This window comes from Panthera pardus, unplaced genomic scaffold, assembly GCF_024362965.1.
Source record: "Panthera pardus isolate Hobbes unplaced genomic scaffold, ASM2436296v1 HiC_scaffold_24, whole genome shotgun sequence".
Classification (NCBI taxonomy): Eukaryota; Metazoa; Chordata; class Mammalia; order Carnivora; family Felidae; genus Panthera; species Panthera pardus.
The window spans coordinates 45,351,967-45,372,816 of NW_026526810.1; the positions used below are offsets into that span (position 1 = coordinate 45,351,967).

At 41.1% G+C, this 20,850-nt stretch overlaps 2 protein-coding genes across 6 annotated transcripts in view; one reads left to right on the plus strand and one right to left on the minus strand.

Moving 5' to 3' along the window:
• The window catches only part of DMXL2 (Dmx like 2), a 151,387-nt gene extending 149,922 nt beyond the window's left edge, over positions 1 to 1,465 (plus strand). For all 5 annotated transcript variants that reach the window (XM_053889065.1, XM_019442122.2, XM_053889066.1 and 2 more), the window contains one exon: positions 50 to 1,465. In XM_053889065.1, coding sequence (XP_053745040.1) covers positions 50 to 259 — 210 coding nt within the window. In that variant the 3' untranslated portion in view covers positions 260 to 1,465. The remainder of the gene's footprint in view (positions 1 to 49) is intronic.
• A 13,122-nt stretch (positions 1,466 to 14,587) lies between these two features.
• Positions 14,588 to 20,850, minus strand: part of GLDN (gliomedin) — a 58,926-nt gene continuing 52,663 nt past the window's right edge. The window contains exons 7-10 of the mRNA XM_019442125.2: positions 18,825 to 18,908; positions 18,602 to 18,727; positions 17,439 to 17,589; positions 14,588 to 15,081 (exon numbers count right to left, since the gene is read on the minus strand). Coding sequence (XP_019297670.1) covers positions 14,604 to 15,081; positions 17,439 to 17,589; positions 18,602 to 18,727; positions 18,825 to 18,908 — 839 coding nt within the window. The 3' untranslated portion in view covers positions 14,588 to 14,603. The remainder of the gene's footprint in view (positions 15,082 to 17,438; positions 17,590 to 18,601; positions 18,728 to 18,824; positions 18,909 to 20,850) is intronic.

The window sequence follows — 20,850 nt, forward strand, 5'->3', positions numbered from 1 at the left end:
CTGTTTTTTAAAGACTTACACTTTGTGTTTTCACTTTCTTCTCAACTAGGTTTGGAGATTGACAGGCCATGGCCTGATTCATTCATTCAAAAATGAGCATGCGAAGCAGTCCATATTCAGAAACCTTGGGGCTGGGGTCATGCAGATTGACATCATCCCTGGCAACCGGATCTTCTCCTGTGGGGCAGATGGCACGCTCAAAACGAGGGTTTTGCCCAATGCTTTTAACATCCCTAACAGAATTCTTGACATTCTATAGACTTAAAGATTGGGGCTTTATTTTTATAAACACTTCAGTTAAAAAATACTCTAGTAATTAATAGGCATTTCTGCTTTCCAAGCAGCTGTTAACACCTTGAAAACAATACAGAGAATCTCTGTAGAATTGGGAACTGATCAAGCTGAGTGTTGCCCATACAGGTTGGTAGAATGACTATGCATGTACCTTGTCATCATGCTGACATACTTAAAAACAAAAACAAAACCTAGTGTTGTACAAGGGGTAGCTATTCTTTACAGCATTTAGCAAACCTGATTCAGAAAACATCTGAGGTTAGAAGTTAGCATATTAGTAATTTATAACAACAGGAAGGACCTTCATACCAAATTGAGGAAAGAAATGTTGCTGATTCAGGTTTTCCTTTCTTGTCTTCCCACTGATGGAAGCATGCCTGCAGCTCCTGCGTTGAATGAAGGATAGTCACAAGGTGTTAGAAAGTCTAGATCACCAGAAACACTTTCTGAGCTGTGGAGCAGTGTGCAGTGACTAGTTCTCTGCTGAGAGAGGTCATTTCCATTCTTTACTGCTGATTATTTTTCCTGTTAGTGTTTATACTGAGCTAGTACTGTAACTTGCAAATGAGTGCAAATTTAAATGCAATGTTTTCCTCACAATTTGCACACTCACATTTTTTGGACTGCTCGTTTTTCTATTTAAATATTTGCCTTCATGTTAGGAATGTAATACTTGTGACCATGACATATTTGTAGTTGACCTAACATACCAGTTTAGTACTTTTTCTTTCAGGGTTAAACCCCCACAACATTTAAGGCTATGTTGAAACTACACCAATAGAGCATTTCATATCATAATTTGAATGAATGTTAGGCTTTTTGTGGCCAGTTAATAGTTGATGAGATTGGTGATATTATTTATTACCACAGCCTATTGTATAAACTATGCAGAGTTAAATATTATTTGCTTACAAATTATTAGCCAGTGTCCTATTTTGATGTACCTCCTTGGTTATGACCAAAAAATGTTCTTGAGATACTGAAACCAATGTCTGTGTGTTTAAATGTTTACCAGCAAATTGTCTCATCATGTTAATGAGAATGTTAAATGCCTGTGTGGTAAATAGTAAAATTTAATGGCATAAAAGCACCTTTCTCTGAAAGCGATGTGATGTTCAGGCTGTGAAATACATATGTAAAAGAAAAATAAATGTTATTTGTTAGAGTTTTACCTTAGTTTGGTCTGGAATTCTTTAATATTTTTAACTACTTGAGATCATTTTAAATTTGATCAAATATTTCAATAGAGTTTGTAAGCTACTAGGCAGTTCATTTATGCACAGATATTTACTGAGTACTTTCTAGATCAGAAGCCATTCTAGGAAATGGGACACACCGATGAGCCAGACAGACGGCACTCAGCAATGGCATTTAGCGGGGTAAGAACTAACTTCACTGTACCTTCTCTCGTTTATTGAATTACATGCGGAGTTTGGTGAGGACACTGGTGAAGGAGCCAAGTCAGGAGCAGTGCTGTGTGGAGAAGGTGGACGTCTGAGTACACAGAAACGCAAATTGGGCAGAAACCACACATCTATACATACGCTTCCCACAATTTAGTACCCAGTAACCTGAGCATGTTGCATCCCCTCCATTTTTGTCTGTTCTAACATAGGACCAGCTGATTCAGTCAGTCTGAACTGAGATTCAGACTTCTCAGTGGCTGCCACTATTTGCTGGAAAGACTAACCTTTCTCTACTGAATTGTCAAAGGTTAGTTGACTGCATTTTGTAGACCCACTTCTGGACTCTGTCCTACTGATCTATTTGTCTCTTCTTTTGCCAGTACCATACTGTCTTGATTAACTTTATAGTAAATCTTGAAGCATTTTCTGCACCTACTGATTTATCTGTGATTTTTCTTCTTTAGCCTATTGATAGGGTAGATTACATTAATTGATTTTTGAATATTGAACCGGTTTTACAAAACTAGAGTTAATCTCAGTCATGGTTTCTAATTCTTTATATGCGTTTCTGTATCCAGAAACGCATATAAAGAGAGTGAAGATAAACAAATGGAAAGCTAGTCTGTGCTCATGGATTGGAAGGACAAATATTATTAAAATCCTCATACTGCTCAAAGCAATCTACAGATTCAGTGCAATTCTTATCAAAATACCAACAGTATTTTTCATAGAACTAGAAGAAATAATTATAAAATTTGTTTGGAACCACACACACACACGCACACCCAAATAGCTAAAGAAGTCTTGAAAAAGAAGAGCAAAGCTGGAGGTATCATAATTCCAGATTTCAAGATATACCAGAGAGCTGTAGCAAACCAGTGTGGTACTGACACAAAAAAAAAGATGCATAGACTGATGGAACAGAATAGAGAGCACAGAAATAAATCCATGAGTATTTGGTTAAGTAACCTATGACAAAGGCGATAACAATATGCAACACAAAGATAGATAGTCTCTTCAACAAATGGGAAACAAAAGCAAAAATAAACTGGGACCTCATCAAAATAAAAAGCTGCTGTACAGCAAAGGAAATGATCAACAAAAAAAGGGAACCTACTGAATGAGAAGATATTTGCAAATGACATATCTAATAAAGGGTTTGTATCCAAATATACGAAGACCTTCTACAACTCAACACCCAAAAAACAAATAATTAAAAAGTGGGCAGAGACAAGAACAGACATTTCTCCAGATATCTAGATGGCCAACAGACACATGAAAAGATGCTCAACATCACTAATTGTCAAGGAAATACAAATCAAAAGTGCAATGAGATATCACCTCACACCTATCAGAATGGATAAAATTGAAAACACAAGAAACAAATGTTGACAAGGATTTGGAAAAAAAGGAACCCTCATACACCATTGTTAGGAATGCAAACTGGTACAGCTTCTGTGGAAAACACAATGGATGTTCCATGAAAATTAAAAACAATGACCATAAGACCCAGTAATTCCACTCCTGGGTATTTACCCAAAGAATACAAAAATGCTAATTCAAAAGGGTATATGCACCCCTATGTTATTGTAGCATTATTTATAATAACCAAATTACAGAAAGCAACACAGGTGTCCATCAAGAGCTGAATGGGCAAAGAAGATTGGTACACACACACACTGGAATATTAGTCACAAAAAAAATGAAACCTTTCCATTTCCAATAACATGGATGAATCTAGAGGGTATTATGCTAAGTGAAATAAGTCACAGAAAGACAGTAAATACCCTAAGATTTTATTTGTATGTGGAATTTAACAAAACAAATGATCCAAACAAAGGAGGACAAGATCTTCTCCCACCTAGGTTCTTTAATATATAGAGTTGGCAGTTACCAGAGGGGAGGTGGGGGAGAGGATAGGTGAAATAGATGAAGGGGATTAAAAGTACACTTATCTTGAGCACTGAGTAATGTATACAATTTTGAATCACTATATTATATACCTGAAATATAACATTATGTTCATTATACTGGCATTAAAATTTTTAAAGAAAAAATTCAGCCAAATCAACTGCACAGAGGGAAGTTTTTCCAAAACCTTTTTCAGGAATAAAGTACTCGGTCACTTGGTGTTAATCTAGAGACATTATGACTTTAGATGGTTGATAATAAAAAATTACAGTATGTTGTTAAAAAAAAAAAAAAACTTTACTGAGAGTACATTAAAGACTTGAAAGTGAGACCAGAAACCATAAAACTCATAGATGAAAACACAAGGGTTAAGGTTCTAGTCACTGGTTATGGCAATGGGTTTTGGTTGTGACACCAAAAGCAAGGGCAGCAAAGGCAAAACTAAACAAGTGGGACTCCATCAAATTGAAAAGCTTCTGTAAAGCTAAGGACATTTATCAACAAGATGAAAAGGCCAGATATACAAGGGGAGAAACTATTTGTAAAGCATGTATCTGATGAGGTGAATATCCACAATATATAAAGATAGCAACAAAAGTCTGATTAAATATGGGCAGAGGATCTCAACAGACATTTGCCAAAGAAGTCACATGGATGGCCAAGAGTTAAATGCTCAATATCACTCCTCATCAGCAAAATGCAAATCAAAACCACAATGACATATCCTCTCACAACTGCTACCTGGCTATCATCAAGAAGCCAAGACATTAGTGTTGGTGAGGATGTAGAGAAGGGTGAGCCCTTGGATGCCCTTGGTGGCAATGTAAATCGACACAGCCACTATGGAAGACAGAATGGAGATTCCTCAAAACATTAAAAATAGAACTACCATGTGATCCTGCAACTCTGCTTCTGAGTATCCAAAGAAAATAAAAACACTAACTTGAGAAGACACATGCACCCCCATGCTTACTGCAGCATACTTACAATAGGCAAGGTATGGAAACAACAGAAGTGTCCACAGGTGGATGAATGGATAGAGAAAATGGGGTATATATGTACACAATGGGATCATGTGTATATAAACAAGAAGGCTTATTTGCAACAACACAGATGGACCTTGGGAATATTGTGCCCAGTGGAATGAATCAGACTGATCTCACTTACTGGTGGAATCTTAAGAAAAAAGAAAAAAAACAACAACCAAGAAACAAACTCAAAAACCAAACTGAGTTCATAGATCTAGAGAAAAATTTGGTGGTTTCCAGAGGCAGGGAAAGGTGGGAGGTAGATGAGTGGGTGACTAAGGTTAAAAAGCACCAACTCCCAGCTTTAGGAAATACAAAAAGTCCAGGGATGTAATGTACATACAGCACAGTAATTACCATTACTAATACTGTACTGTGTATTTGAAAGTTAAGAGAATACATCTTAAAAGTTCTCATCACAAGAAAACATGTTAGTAACAATTTGTGGCAATATATGTTAACTAGACTTAGTGTGGTGGTCATTTCACAATATATACAAATACTGAACCATTATGTTGGGCACCTGAAGCTAGTATAATGTTAGCTCTTCATGATACCTCAATTAAGGGGCACCTGGGTGGCTCAGTCGGTTAAGTGTCCGACTTCTTCTCAGGTCATGGTCTAACGGTTCATGGGTTTGAGCGCCGCGTTGGGTTCTGTGCTGACAGCTCAGAGCCTGGAGCCTGCTTCACATTCTGTGTCTCTTTCTCTCTCTGCCCCTCCCCTGCCCATGCTCTCTTTCTCAAAAATAAACATTAAAAAAATCAAAATAGTATGGTATTGGCATAAAAATGGATACGAACAGAATAGGGAACCTAGAAATAAACCCACTCATCTGTGACCACCTTATGACCAGGAGTCAAGAGTAAACAATGGAAAGAAGGTAGTCTCTGCAATAAACTGCTGGGAAAAGTAGACAGCCACAGGCAAAAGGATGAGAGTGGACTCCTCTCTTACACCATATATGAAAGAATCAACTCGAATTGGGTTAAAGACATGAACATGAGACCTGAAATCCTAAAACTCCTAGGTGAAAACACAGTAGGTAAGTTCTTTGATGTAAATCTTGGCAATGATTTTTTTGATTTGTCCCTCAAAGCAAAGGCAACCAAAGCAAAAACAAACAAGCGAGATTACACCAAACTAAAAAGCTCCCACCCAGCCAAGGAATCCATTAGGAAATGAAAAGGCAAGCTGCAGAATGGGAGAACAAACATTAACACATCATATCTGATTGGGGTTGATATCCATAACATCTAACAAATGCCTATGACTCAGTAGAAAGAAATGAAACCAATTAGAAAATGCCCAAGGGCACCAAGTAGATAGACATTTCCCCCAAATAAGACAGAGTAGCCAGGAGGAAGGTGAAAAGGGGCTCAAAATCATGAATTAGAGCGATGCAAATCTAAACCACAATGACAGCACTTCACACCTGTTAAAACAACAAAGAGATAACATCAAATAGAAATGTAACAAAGGGATAACAAGTATAGGTAAGGATGAGAAAAAGGCATTTCCTTTTCACTGTTGTTAGCAATATAAATTGCTAAGGTGATATAGAGAATATTATGGAGGTTCAAATTATTAAAAATTGAACTTTCATATGATTCCATATTCCAGTCTGGGTATATACCCAAAGGGAATGAAATCTCTATCTGAAAAAGCTGTTTGCATCCAAATGTTCATTGTAGTCATAGCTATAATTACAATGACAGCCTAATTCGGAAACAACCTATTTGACCATTCACCCTGAGGTTCATGCTTGAGGGCATTATGCTCAGTGAAATTAAGTCTGGCAGAGAAGATATTCTTATGATCTCACTTACATGTGGAATCTAAGAAAATCCAATTTAAGGAGATAGAGAATAGATTATTTGTTGGGGGGGGGCGGGCTTGTCAGTGGGAAATACATGAATGCGAGGTAAAGGTAACAGCTTCCAGTTATAGAATATATAAGTTCTGAGGATATAATGTATAATGTCTATATTTAACAATACCATATTGCATAATTGATGATTGCTAGAAGAGTAGACTTTTTAAAGTTCTCATCACACACACACACACACACACACACACACACACACAGTTGCCATCACAAGAAAAGAATTTATGTAAGGTGATAGATGTTAGCTAAACTTACTGTGATAATTTTTTCACTTTACATATATCCTATAATTATGTTGTACACCTAAAACTAAGGAACGTTATAGGTCAATTATGGCTCAAACTGGGGATAAAAGCAAGAAAGACCTAATTGCCTTGCCAAAAAAGAAGCACAAAAAGAATGTGAAATAAAGACTTCAACAAAGAAAAGGTAAATGAATTTATCACCAGCAGATCTGCACTAAGAAATGTGAAAGTTGTGTATAGGAAGTCAGTCCCTCAATCCAAAAAGGAATGATACTAGATGGAGATCTATCTGCACAAAGAAACACAAATCACCAACACCGGTAACTACATAGGCAAAGAATAGACTTCTTTCTTCGTTATTAAAATATATTTAAAAGATGACTGTCTACTTGAATCAAAAATACTAATACTTGCTGGTTGCATACCATATGTACAAGTAAAATGCATAAGAACAATAGCACAAAGGCCAGGAGAAGAGAATGGAAATATATTGTTCTAAGTTTCTTATGCTAAAAAAGTACAGGTACACTGATAAAAATACGATAAACTCTAAAGGAAAATAAAACAGTAAGTTGTTTGTAACAACTTATACTTATTATAACCAAAAGCCCAGAAAGAAAGTAAGGTGGAGTTATTAAAAAATTCAGTCAGTTCAAAAAACAGCGGAAAAAGAAAAACAACAGATGAGACAATATCAAGATTATAGATTTAAGTCAACCATAACAATAATTACATTAAATGTAAATGGTCTAGCCAAGGGTCAGCAAACCTTTTCTTAAAGGGCTAAATAGTAATTATTTTATGTTTGCAGCAGGTTTCTGTAGCAATTACATAACTCTGCTGTTGTAGCACAAACAAAAACAGTGTCAGTCAATACATAAATGAGTGTGGCTGCATTCTAATAAAATATTATTTACAAAAATAGGTAGCCTAGCAGACTGTAGTTCACTAATTCCTTGTTTAAATACCTCCGTTAAAAGGCAGAATGATTGTTCCAAGGGAATATCTCATCGTGGTTTTGATTTGTATTTCTCTGATAATTAGTGATGTTGACCATCTTTTCATGTGTTGGCCATTTGTATGTCTTCTTTGGAAAAATGTCTATTCAGGTCTTTTGTCCATTTTTTAAATCATCATCATCATCATCATCATCATCAGGTGTTGAATATAATGGCTAGTATCAAAGAGACCAGAAACAACACGTGTTGGCAAGGATGTAGAGACAAGGGAACCCTCGTGTACTGTTGGTGGGAAGGTAAATTGGTGCAGCCACTGTGGAAAACAGTATGAAGGTTCCTAAAAAAATTAAAAACAGAAGTACCATATGATGCAGAAACACAACTTCTTGGTATCTACCTGAAGGAAACAAACACTAATTTGTAAAGATATACACATCCCTATGCTTACTGCGGTGTTATTTACAATAGCCAAGATATGGAAGCAACCTAAGTGTCCAATGATAGATGAATGGGTAAAGAAAGATGTGCATATACACAATGGACTATTACTCAGCCATAAGAAAGAATGAGTTCTTGCTATTTGAGACAACATAGATGGACCTAGAGGATATTATGATAAGTAAAATAAGCCAGACAAAGACAAATACAATATGATTTCACTTATATGTAGAATTGAAAAAACAAAATGCACACAAAAAAAGAAATACACAAAAAAAGCATAAATAGAATGTAAGTACAGAGAAGAAACTGGTGGTTGCCAGAGGGGAGGAGGTGAAGGGAGTGGGAGACACAAGCTTCTAGTTATGGAATGAGTAAGTCACAGGGATAAAAAATACAATATAGGGAATATAGTCAATGATATTGTAATAGCATTCTATGATGACAGATGGTAGTTATACTTGTGGTGAGTTTAATAGAGTTGTCGAACCACTATGTTGTACATCTGAAAATAATGTAACATTATGTGTCAACTAAACTTCAATAAAACAATAAAAAGAGGAACAGACTCATAAATACGGAAAATACATTAAGTCCTTTGGGTTTTTAATGGAGGCTTCATTACACAGCCATGATTGATTAAATCACTGGCCGCTGGCAACTGATTTAACCTCCAGCCCATCTCCTCTCCCTGGAGGTCAGGGTGGGACTCAAAGTCCCAACCTTCTAATGACATATTTGGGTGCCCTGGCAACCAGCCTCCATCCTTAGGTTGTTTAGGGGCTTTTCAAAAGTCACCTCATTAACAATAAAAGACATTTTTTATGGCTCTAATCACAGGAAATTCCAATAGTTTTAGGAGCTCTGTGTAAGAAAAGGGGACAAAGAACAAATATGTATGTCTAATTCTAAATCACAGTATCACACCAAGGGTCAGCAAACTGCACTGTAGGTCAAATAAAGCCTACCACCTGTTTTTGTACAATCTGTAAGCTAAGAATGGTTTTCTACATTTTTAAATAGTTGAGAGTCAAAAGAAAAACATTTTATGACACTTGAAAATTATGAAATTCAAATTTCAATGTCCAGAAAGTTTTTTTGAAATATAGCCATGCTTCCTCACTTATGTGTGGTCTAGGATTGTTTTTAGCTACAACAGCAGAGTTAAACAGTTAAGCAGAGACAGTGTGGCCTACAAAGCCTAAATTATTATCAGACCTTTTGCAGAAAAAAAATTGCCAACAAGCTTACTTAGTGTAACCCAGCCCTGAATTTCCTCTGTTTCCAAATGACCACAAATACTACACACAATGAAATTTGGAAGCAGCCAACCTAGATATCCCCATCCCATACGGCAGGTTCCGAATCTTTCCCTGTCTGGGTCCTCACCTTGGTACAGCGAACTTCTCTGACTGTGAGTTTCACCTTCTTGGGAGCTTGGCAACTCTGATCAAGTCCAAGGTCGGGTCCTCATTTTTTCCTGCTCTCTGCTGCAAGAGATCAGAACCTCTTTGTATGCTGCGAAGGAGGCCCTACCTGGGCTTTCTCACGTAGCTTTCAGTTGGCAATTAATTGGTTTCAGCGTTTTTATCTTTTTCCAGAGGGCCAATCAAGCTTAGCAACAGCCTCCCTCCTGATTTTGTTTCCTTTTTAGTCCCTATTTTTCCCTAATTCTCAAACATCTGATACATAACATTAGCTAAGGTATTCCTTTCCACTGGTATACCATTCATCACCAAAGTCTTAACGAATGGACCATCGCATTGTCCCAAAGGCTAATTGTGCTCAATCTACTACCAGCAATGGAGTCCTCATTGTAAACAGGTGGTGAATGATCCAGCTCCAAAACCTGATCTCAGTGGCTTCTTTTTAGGACCACATCTGTTTAGGGTTGCAGGACTCCCAGTCAAATTAGAATTTCAGACAAACAAGTTTTAATTGTAAATATTTTCTGTACCATACCTGGGACATACTTACACTAAAAATGTTGTGGTTGTTCTTTATCTCAATTTAAGTTTTAACTGGGCATCCTGGAGTTTATCTGGCAACTCTACAATGGGTTGGGTTTCCCAGGAAGCAAGCTCTGGGATGGAGTTCAGCCAGGAGGATGTCATTGAGAAGTGCCCTTGATTCAGCACCTGTGGAAGGGAGGATGGAAGGGCAGAGGGAAAAGTCCATTTTTTTCATTATTAGAGTCAGTTTTATTGTAAATTCGTTACATTGCTAAGAACCATTTTTGGGGATGTGAAGTGTTAACCGCCTAATCAAACAGGCCAGCAGACAGAAACTGTGGTGTGGTGTCCCTGATGCAGTCCCCTCAACCCTTGAATAAGGCTGCAAGAATCTGATTCTCCATAAGAATGAACTGTGAAAGTAACAATAATTTATCAAGAATTATATCATTTTCATAGCATTTGTCATTTGACACAGAAAAATCAAAGGAGGTAAGTAATACTATTATACCTTTTACAGATGAAACAGAGGCTGAGGGATTAAGATACCTGCCCAAATTCACACCAATTCAGTTTTTTAAAATCTTATTTTATTTTTAGATCAAAATGTTATGTTCTTTCCAATTGCTTTGCCATGTCAATAAATTAGCAGATCTTCACTGAGTTTACGTCTGTCTCTAGTTCTAGTTACTGGTTTCCACATTTTTCGGGTTTTCCTATAGAGAACACATAGTCCGTATCAACGACTTTTCAGTATTCAGGAGTCAGCAGGGGCGCCTGGGTGGCGCAGTCGGTTAAGCGTCCGACTTCAGCCAGGTCACGATCTCGCGGTCCGTGAGTTCGAGCCCCGCGTCAGGCTCTGGGCTGATGGCTCGGAGCCTGGAGCCTGTTTCCGATTCTGTGTCTCCCTCTCTCTCTGCCCCTCCCCCGTCCATGCTCTGTCTCTCTCTGTCCCAAAAATAAATAAAAAACGTTGAAAAAAAAATTAAAAAAAAAAAAAAAAAAAGAAAAAAAGGAGTCAGCAAATTCCAAGAGTTTCAACAGAGGAGCAACCAATGTAATTCTTCCAAAAAAGGAGTCAGCAAATTCCAAGAGTTTCAACAGAGGAGCAACCAATGTAATTCTTCCACAATATTGCTTTGGGTTGTTATTTTTTCTTGTAAATGTTACATGTAAATCAACAGGAGGTAAAAATAAGAATACACTTGTTTCAACGTATGACTTATTTTATTGACTAACGTTAAACAAACGGCAACCAAAAGAGAGACATTCACCATGATTAATTTGTTGTTCAGAATTGTTCAGATCTGTGGTTACAGATTGGACATCCCATCTTTTAATAGTGCGCTTGCTACACCAGGTCCCAGCAGCAGCGGAGAAACTGAAAAGCCCTATCACACACCTCTTCATGTGGTTTGACATCAGTCACAGACAAAATGCACCTTGAAGTTGGAAAGTGACTCCTGGCTCTTCAAGGATCATAGCGTCTCATTGGCCCCTCACTTAGCAATCTTGAAGGGAATGGCTGCGAAGGGACCTAAGCCTGGAACTCCTCATTTTAATTTTTTGTTAACATTTATTTATTTTTAAGACAGAGAAAGACACAGAGCACGCGCAGGGGAAGGGCAGAGAGAGAGGGAGACACAGAATCCGAAGCAGGCTCCAGGCTCTCAGCTGTCAATACAGAGTCCAAGGCGGGGCTCAAACTCCTGAAAACGAGATCATGACTTGGGCTGAGGTCAGACGCTTAACTGACTGAGCCGCCCAGGTGCCCCTGAACTCCTCATTTTAAAGCTTTCACCCCAGAACTCTTTCTCTGTCATAACATCTGTGCTTAGTGATCCACTTGAGACCATGACCGCCTGCACGGCTTTGAAAGGACACATTATCACTTTGAGAGAAAATGTTTTGAAATAGTGTCTGGCCTACATTTGAGGTTGGGAGGACAGTTTTATTTACTTTCCAGGGGAAAGCTATCTATTTTAGATTAAAGAAGAATTAGGAAATTATCTGCTTTGATTCTGACATCAGAAGTGCAGATATTTGAAAAGTGCTTTAAAGCAACTTTGATTATAAGTGACAATGTAAACTTCTAAAATGATATCTTGACTTAAAAACATTAGGTTGTACATTCTACTTTAGCAGTGAGCCCAAGCCTTTTTTTTTTTTTTTTAACAAAGTAGTATTTGCAGGCAAGGAGTAAAATCTGGATTCTTTGCCTTGTGTAAAGACAAACCTTCAACCCTATTATATTGTTACTTACACCTTGCTCAGACTCAGTTATCCCGATATTAGTCCTCCATGGGGAAAAAAAAAAAAAATCCCAGTATGAACTTCCCTAGCAGTGAGTATATAATCCCATACCCACAATTAAGGGAGTCAGGATAGTTCAGATATCAAGACTGAGGTTTCTAAAAATTTTTTTCTGAAAGGAATATGTGCTAATTCAACAAGATTCTTTGGTTGCTACCATATATATAATTAGTATTGGATGTATATATTACTAATACCACTATTACTATGAAACTGTATTCATATCCAGGTCCCCTATGTCCAAAAACAGAAACACATATATTCAAATACTTTAAAAGACTAGTATTCTCTACATGCATTGATCTTAAGTATGAAGCTATTTTACTTTGTTACAAAACATGAATCTGAAGAGTATTTTTTTTAAAGCTATGCTGACAGGACAAAACCAATCTAACAGAGAAATGGAGAAAAGCTTTCAAATATCCATTATTTTGAGAATACAACAACAAAGAAGTCCCCAGTAGCTGCCTAAGTGTTTTCAGGGGGTGGGGAGATTTAAATACCCAAATATGCACAGCCCATAAGTTTCAAAATGCTTCCATTAAATAAGTGATCAGGCCACACTCGGGGCCCCCAAGAATGAAAAACCCTGAGTGTGTGGCTCTCCTCCAACACACACATGAATTCAGTGAAGGCAAACAGATAAAAAAATCTTCACATAAGATTTCTCTGGGTCCCCTTCCTTCCTGGCTGTGGGACCCCAGTAACTTTCCAGATTCCTCTCTCCTCTCAGCAGCCTTGCCCATACGCCAGGCTGCAGGATGTCTGAAGAACTGAATCGGCAGAAAATACATACTTAAGGGCATTCAGGTGCAAGTTAAACTGGATTTTTCTCCTAGCTTCCAATGGGATCAGATGACATCCTTTGAAACTACATTAGGGAAAGAGCGGTTTACTAACCGCTTTGGGGGAGGGCCACTTAATTTTATGCTGTTCTCACCCTTCCCCTCGACCAAACACTCAAACCGTATTATTACTCTTTCTTTGTCTGGAATAAAACAAAACATAACAAACAGCCTCTGGCGAATAAGCCCTGCCAACAATCAGCCTCACTTTATAGCCCAGAAGTTGGCAAACTTTTGGTGTAAAGGGCCAAAGGGTAAATGTTCTAGGCTTTGCAGGGCCCCTACTCAACTTTTTCGCAACAACTCAATTCTGCCACTGTAGAGCAAAAGTAGTCACAAACTCTGATACACAAGCAAAGGCGAGTGACCCTGTTCCAATACAACTTCACAAAAACTTGCAATGGTCTAGCTTTGGCCTAAGGGCCATGGTTTGCCCGTCCCTGTTCTAGATAATAATCACAAATGGTGCCTCTTCCAAAAACTGCAAAGGGCTTCCCATGGTTCTAGCCAGATTAATGCCTACTCACATAATATTTAGTAGTTGATAGCAGATGCGTAGCAGTGAAAGCAGCAGCCAGGGTGACGTGAGGATTCAGTGTTTGTGATCTACAGCAGGATCAGAGACTGATAGGAACCTGGAAGTGCCTGTTTCTGTTTCATTAGCAAGCCTGAGTGTTGTAGCTGTGCCTGGCTTTTTTAATTTTGGAGCGGCAATCGCGAGCCCAGGATGATGCTCATTCCAGTGCTGTGGTGGCTGGTGCGGACGCAGAGAATGGTAATAAATTATGGGTAATGTGGTCCCTCCACAGCCTTAAAGGGTCCATGCAGCTTCCCAAGGCACTGAATACAAGTCACTACTAAGGAATTCATTGCTCAAGTGTTTGGGCTTATCAACTTGGAGGTAAATTTGCTCAGCATGTGGCTAAAAACCAAAAAACCAAACCAAATATGTAACAGCTGTGAAGGCAGCAACAGCCGAGAAGCACAGAAATCCCTACAGGTGGAGGGAGTCTTGCCAGTCATCTTTGGCAGCCCTTTCATATTACCAGTCAGGAAAACAAGGCTCACAGAGAGAAGGGTAACTTGCCCAGATAGTCTGTGGAGAAATCACCAAATCATAGCCATCTTGACCTCCAGTCTGTTGCTATTTTCCTCTAAGGAATCTGAATTTAAAGGGGGTTCCCTGACCATATAAACATTCAACTCATGTCATGAGATTATGACAGCTAAGGACCTGGTTACCCTAAAGACAAGTTTTATGTTGGAATATTAATGGTACCAGAGAACATCTGAAACTTGTCAAGGGGGAACAGAATGCATCTCATCACTGGTTTATTGTAGCTGACAAAAACCGCACAGGATAAAGCATTAAATGACCATCTTCCCATGAATATAAATGCTGGTCTCTCATATTGTAGGATAACATGGCAAGAACAGACTGGGAAGTTCTTAAATTAAAGTTTGCATTGATCTGTTTCCCTCCTAACAAATCAAAGGCAAATGTTATCCTCAGATCTTTGGTGTCCGTGACATAAAGGATCCCTTGGGCAATGAAGGCGTTACCGGCCTTGGTCTTGGGGTATGTGGTATTAATGTGTTGCACCACAGAGAATGTCCTCTCATCCAACTGGGCGACAAGAATGCTTGAGCCATCCACACTTGAAGCATAGATAATCCAAAGACCCTTTTCATCCACAGCTAAATTGAAGTAAGTCTTGGAATTTGCAAAGAGGTATTTTCGATCAAAATACAGGGCATTTTCAAGTTTCAGAGTTTGGGATGTTTCTTTGCCAAATTCAAATCTGAAATGTGGAAAAGGTAGATATGAGTCAGCATTTTTGTGCACAATGGTAGGTTTTTTGTTTTTTGCTTTTTGTTTTTGTTTTGCCTCCTCTATTAAACTGGGGTGGGGCTTGGGATTCTGCATTTCTAAATTCTAGGTCTACTGGTTTACCCACAATGCTCTGCATACCAAGGATGTAAAGGATGCCGACTACATCTAAAGTGTCCACCTTCGTGCCACGTGCTCCGGGAAAATTCCTTACCCTCATGACTCCTCAGTTGTTTGCCAACCTCCTGAAATGCCCTAAGATTCTTAGATCTGCAAGGGGCCTTAAAAAATGATCTAGTCCAGTCTTTTCAGTTTACACATGAGAAAGTGACTAGCCCAGGAATATGAGTAAGTAGCCAGAGTTAGAATTTAGGTTTTCTAACTGCAATTTTGGGGGTTCTTCCTCTACCCCATGCTGGAATTTTTACGACAAAAATGTCACAGTGGTCTAAATGAAGAAGAAAGTTGTCAGCTGAGAAGAAACGTAGCCAAGTCAAGGCCATGCAGTTTTCTTGTCAGGAAAGTGACTGGATAAATTCAGCTACAGCATGGAATCCCATGCCCTCAGCTCCTGGAGGCTGTCTGACCAGGCAGACTCCAAATCCAGACCATATCTAAAAGTTGATTATGATTCAAAAGTTTACCTAACTCCAGGAATGAAAATTCACGAATGTTAGGCTAAATGAGAAGAAAAACACAAGAGGGTGCCATTGAGCAGGAGAAGAAATAGGGGAAGCATGAATCTGCAGATATGCGGTGGAGCCTAAACTAACAAACTTGGAGTCAATCAAGAGACCCTGAGTTAAGTGTGAGAGACACCAGAGAAAATAAGGCCTTGAGAACAGCCTGCCTGCCCACCTCTGCTTCTTCCTCTGAATGTCTGGAGCTCAGAACTGCCAATCAGTCCATCAATACCGTTGGTCTGGTACCTAGCAGCTACATTTCTTGAGGAGGCCTGTCCCCTCACAGGAAAAACATGGTCTTATTCCAGCCTGCCTGCCCCCGGGCCCCGCCTGTGGCCTGGCATAGAGCAGACCGAAGCAGTGTGTCAGACACACATAGCTTCATTAGAAGACACTCATGGAGAGGCCAATCCTCTTTCTGGGGCTCACTCATCCTGGAACTCCCTTACCACCCTCATCCCTATGTAAAAACAGTGCTGTGGCAGTAGGGAGCTGCAGAATTAAATGAGGAGAAATGTCATGGGAAGGAATGTGTCTGGGGAGTACTGGCTTCTGAACAGGAGGTGGGTTGGTTGTGTTTGCTGTTAACACAAGACTCTGCCCAATGAGGTAGCCAGGGAGATATGGAAATGATGGGGAGGCCTGGGAGAGAGGAATGAGAGGGGGAGGAGGAGATGCTTCCAGCCACAGCTGACATGTGTCCCACCCCCATCCTCACCCACACTCAATGCCAGCAAGGTTGTTGCGATTGGACCTCACCAAGTGGAGGAGGGCCGTGAGGGCAAGGGAGGAGGGACCCAGCCCTCTCTCAGGTCCTTATCTCTTGTTTTGGATGACTAGGACCATGGCTTTCATAATACTGGAATTATCTCAGATAAGGGTACAGCTGGAGGGCTGCAGACCACAGGAGGTGGTGTCTTGTCCGAGGCCATGGAGTGAGTAGGCAAAGTTGGAACCTGACTTGAGCTCCCTACTCTCTTCATTTCCCAAGATGCCCTGCCTCGGCCCAAAACCTGATTTCTTCTTGAGCCACAAAGACAAAATTTTAGCAATTCTTTTGGGGAGCCAGGAAGATATGGCTGCCACCCCGAGCACAGCTTACCCAGGTGACCACTTTCCTTCCCCTTGGTAAGCAGAGAGGAAGACAGGTGGCCTGGCAAGGGCTCCATCAAGATGACAGATCAATCTGAACACAAAGTTCCCTGGCTTTGCACTGTCATCCTTAGTCTTCAATGATCTCAGCTGGGACATGAAATTCTTCACACCCAAAGTTTTTCAGAAACTTTGAGTGTGTGTGAACCTTCCTGCCTAGGGAGAGCTAGGTTCTGGCTGCTTCTTTTCTCAAAGGATGACAAAGCTGCAGCCCTAATCACACCAGGTCTACTTCCCTCTGGCTCTGACCTTAGTCTTGGTGTCCCAAGCAGCAATGTTGCAGATCCCAGGTCAGGGCTGGGTCATGGGGCTCACTCACTGTTTCCTGTGGTTCATTCAGTCAGAAAACCCTGACTGACCTCTGTGTGCCAGGCTCTGGGGACAGGAAGATGATGGCACCATAGTCCCAGACCCTAAGTAGCTCTCAGATTACTAAAGCACCACACAGTGCTGTCTGGGATGTGGAAAGACAGCTGTGACCCAGATGACTCACCTCACTATGGTGTTGGAGCCTCCTTTGTGGTAGTAGAGACAGTTGTTGTGAACGGCATGCCCGCAGCCATGGAAATAATATGGGAGATGCACGAGAGTGTAACTACCATTCAACAGGGAGGGTTGGTCTTTGAATTCCTTCACCCTGATGCCTGCAGGGGGAAAGCCAGGGAGAGGCAATCACAGCTTGGGAGTGAGTCAGGGGAGAGAGTTAGAAAGAGGGAACTTGAGAGTGAGGTGTCCTGCAAGGGTTCATGTCCAGGTTAGAGTCTCAGACTCCCAAACTCAAAGTCCAGTTCTCTTCTCTGGATTCCAGAACCATGCTTCAAAGGTAGGAGCCACAGAGTTTGGCTTTACTCCTCCTAGGAAAACTGTATCACTCCCTCCCAGCATACCCTAGATTGTTTATAAAATCTATCAGACCGATATAGGCCTGTACTGGGAACAGCAAACACTTGGCACTTGGGCAGTCACCTCCTGCCTCCTCCTGCCACTGCTAATTCACAGTGTTCCTCTTTCCTTCTGAGTCAGCGTCCTTCTTAGCTGGCAACCCACACAGTCACTACCCGCTGATCACTTGGCCCTGATGAAATGGAGCAGAGTGTCTCAGCTATCGCTCTGACCAGTGAATATGGTCAGACCTCTTCTGGAATGAGGTTACTGCTACCCTCACTGGCAATCCCTGACCACGTCCCTCTGGGGCAGTATAACTAGGGTCATGCTTAGATGCAGTGTGTCTGCAAGATGGCGCTTCACCTTCTCCCCTGGGCTCTCTGTCCAACAGATATCTGAGAAAGATGGCCAAAAGTACTCTCCTTAAAGAAAGATGGACAGTGCACAAGAATTTGTCTGATATTTCTTCCACATTATGGTTTGGGGCTTTTAAAGACTGGAGTCATAATGATATTTGCTTCCTTCTGGATAAGATAAGTTGGGAATACCCCAGTCATATCCTTGTGACCTGAACTGCAAGGCTTGTCACCAGTGTGCTCAACTGAGAAAAGTGTTCTGCCCACGCATTTGTGCTGTCTGAAATAAAGGGCAGTTCTGTGACACCAGTCAGCAGGGATTTCAGACACACAGAGATAGAAGAAGCCTGAAGGCGGGCAACAGATTAAAGGCACAACTACCACAATGATGTGGGTCATTGTCAAGTGAAGGTACCTGAGAAATGTTCAGTCACCCAGATCCGCTCATCACTCTTGTTAGCAGACTCTCTTATCCAAGTCCCAAATGTCTCTTTAACTTTCAGTACTTGTGTTGGATTTCCAATGGAAGCGATCATGGATTCTGTCAAAAGAAGAGAAAGGAAAGTCATTCACCTACCAATTATGAATTTAAGACATCCAATTTCTGAATTTCAAAACAAGATGCTTTGCCTCTGCACCTGCTTGTGGAGAATGGTGTTCCCCGCCTTTCTCATCAGCTTTTCCAACCAAGGTATCATCATTTGGTATGGCGCATGTCTCCCCTAAAACAACGACAATGGCAACGATCAGAGCCAGTGCAGGCAGCACAGTGAGACTCATGTAACTTTATTATTGGTGCTCTCCCCCACCTCATTCCAGACTCTAGTCCTATAAGCTTTCTTTATAATAGGTCTACCAAGTTTTTTGGTTGCTTGCTTTTAAGCAACAAGTCATATACTCCCAATTCCACACCCTCGCCCCTCACCTCCACCACTTGGTGAGTTCCTAATACGCTTTCTAGGAGCACAGTTGCTAAAGTAATACAATCTCAAGAGGCTGTCAGTAAAAGGGAAAAAGTGGTCTGTCCAAGCCCTCAGAATTCTGGGGGTGGGGGGTGGGGGGAGAAGAGACTTACTGATAATTTCCTGGCCCCTCTGGGCAGGTGGTAGGTATCACTATCATGGATTGCATTTTCCAGGAAGGATTTTCACTTTCAGGGAAGATGATGGGTCCTCATGAGAGGGTGGCCCCCTTTACCCTGTCTTTCTGGATGCCAGAGGGAGGCATCACAGAAGAAGGAGCCCAGAGATGTTTGAACTCCCCCCCACCACTTCCCACCTGTGTCTGCTTGAAGGTCTATGAGATGTAGGTCCTTGACAGGCGCCCAAGTTATAGTTGTTTTGAAGCTATACCTAAGTGAGAAGCCATCAGGCCTGGGTTGTAATTGTTACCTTTAACAGATGGGCTTAATTCAGACCTTGGTGAAGAGGTGTCTTGGGGCAGCAGAAGTAGGACAGAGAAGGAGGGGAGGAATATACCCATGTGAAGACAGGGAGTGGGTCAGCTGGGGAGAAGGACCTGGTCTGGGGCAGGTTGAGGCAAATCAGGCTTTCCAGAGAAGTTCAGGTCCACTTGCCTAGACAAATTCTAAGAGGTTCAAGTCACCTGTAGTTGCTAGATAGAAAGGATTACCTCCATTGTCCCAAGACCAGCTCATGGAATAATCTGGAGAGACTTTTTTATTAGTAAAATAAAGGGCAGGACCCTCTGCAGTCTAAGCTTCTTTCTAGCAGGATGAGCCTATATTTGCCCCGAGTCCTCCTGTCCCCTGATGAAAGCAGTTTTGGGGAATGTGTTATGATTCCCCACTCCCCATGCAATTCTGCTGCCTCTGAGTTTCATCTGGACTTTCTACTAAGGAACTTGGGTTTCGTACAGGAAAGGGACAGAGAGACCCTCCTGTTCTTCATCTAAAGAAAAGACTCTCATTAATTCATGTTGTACCAGCCTGCTTCTAAAGCTGTGGGGGCGGGAGGGAGCTTAAAGAAATGGAATTGGAGCAGGAGAGAAGGCCAAGTTCAGATGCAAGATGCCTGGCAACAGAGGACTCATTTCTAGGAGGCTGAGTGGAAGATTATGGCCTCTCCTTTAAAGCAGTTTTCACAACTCTGAGGCCCAGCCCCTGCTCAGTAGGCAGGCCAGGCAGAGGCAGGTGTTGCTCCAGCACCCATGCCCTGGCTGACATAGTCTTTGGCAAATTGGGACTCTGCAAAAGCTCAAGTCAGATTCCCCCTTCTTCCAGGCGAAGGTTCCTGTTCAGCTCATTCTCCAAGGGCAGCTGAACAAAGGGCTGAAACTAACAGAGGGGGTGGTGCTGAGCCCCGGGCTGAGGGGGGCAGCTTGGCCCTGAGGCTGTGATTTCTAACTAACTGCTGGGCAGAATCATAATCAGGCTGCACTGACTGGGGGGCGGGGTGGGGGTAACATCTTTGAAAGCACTGATTTGCCCACTTTGACAGCTGATGTGTGCCCCAAAAGCCTTCCTAAAAGACCAGGGCACTAAACAGAACTAAAGACCATGTAGGAAAGCAGCAGGGAAGCCCACAGCAAGTGTGAAAGAAACTCCAGTTGGTATCCTCCTCTCTGTTTGCCACTGACATGATGCCATCAAGTGGTGCCTTCAAGTTGCCTGACCAGGAGTCGGTCCCGGGTCACCACTCTGGG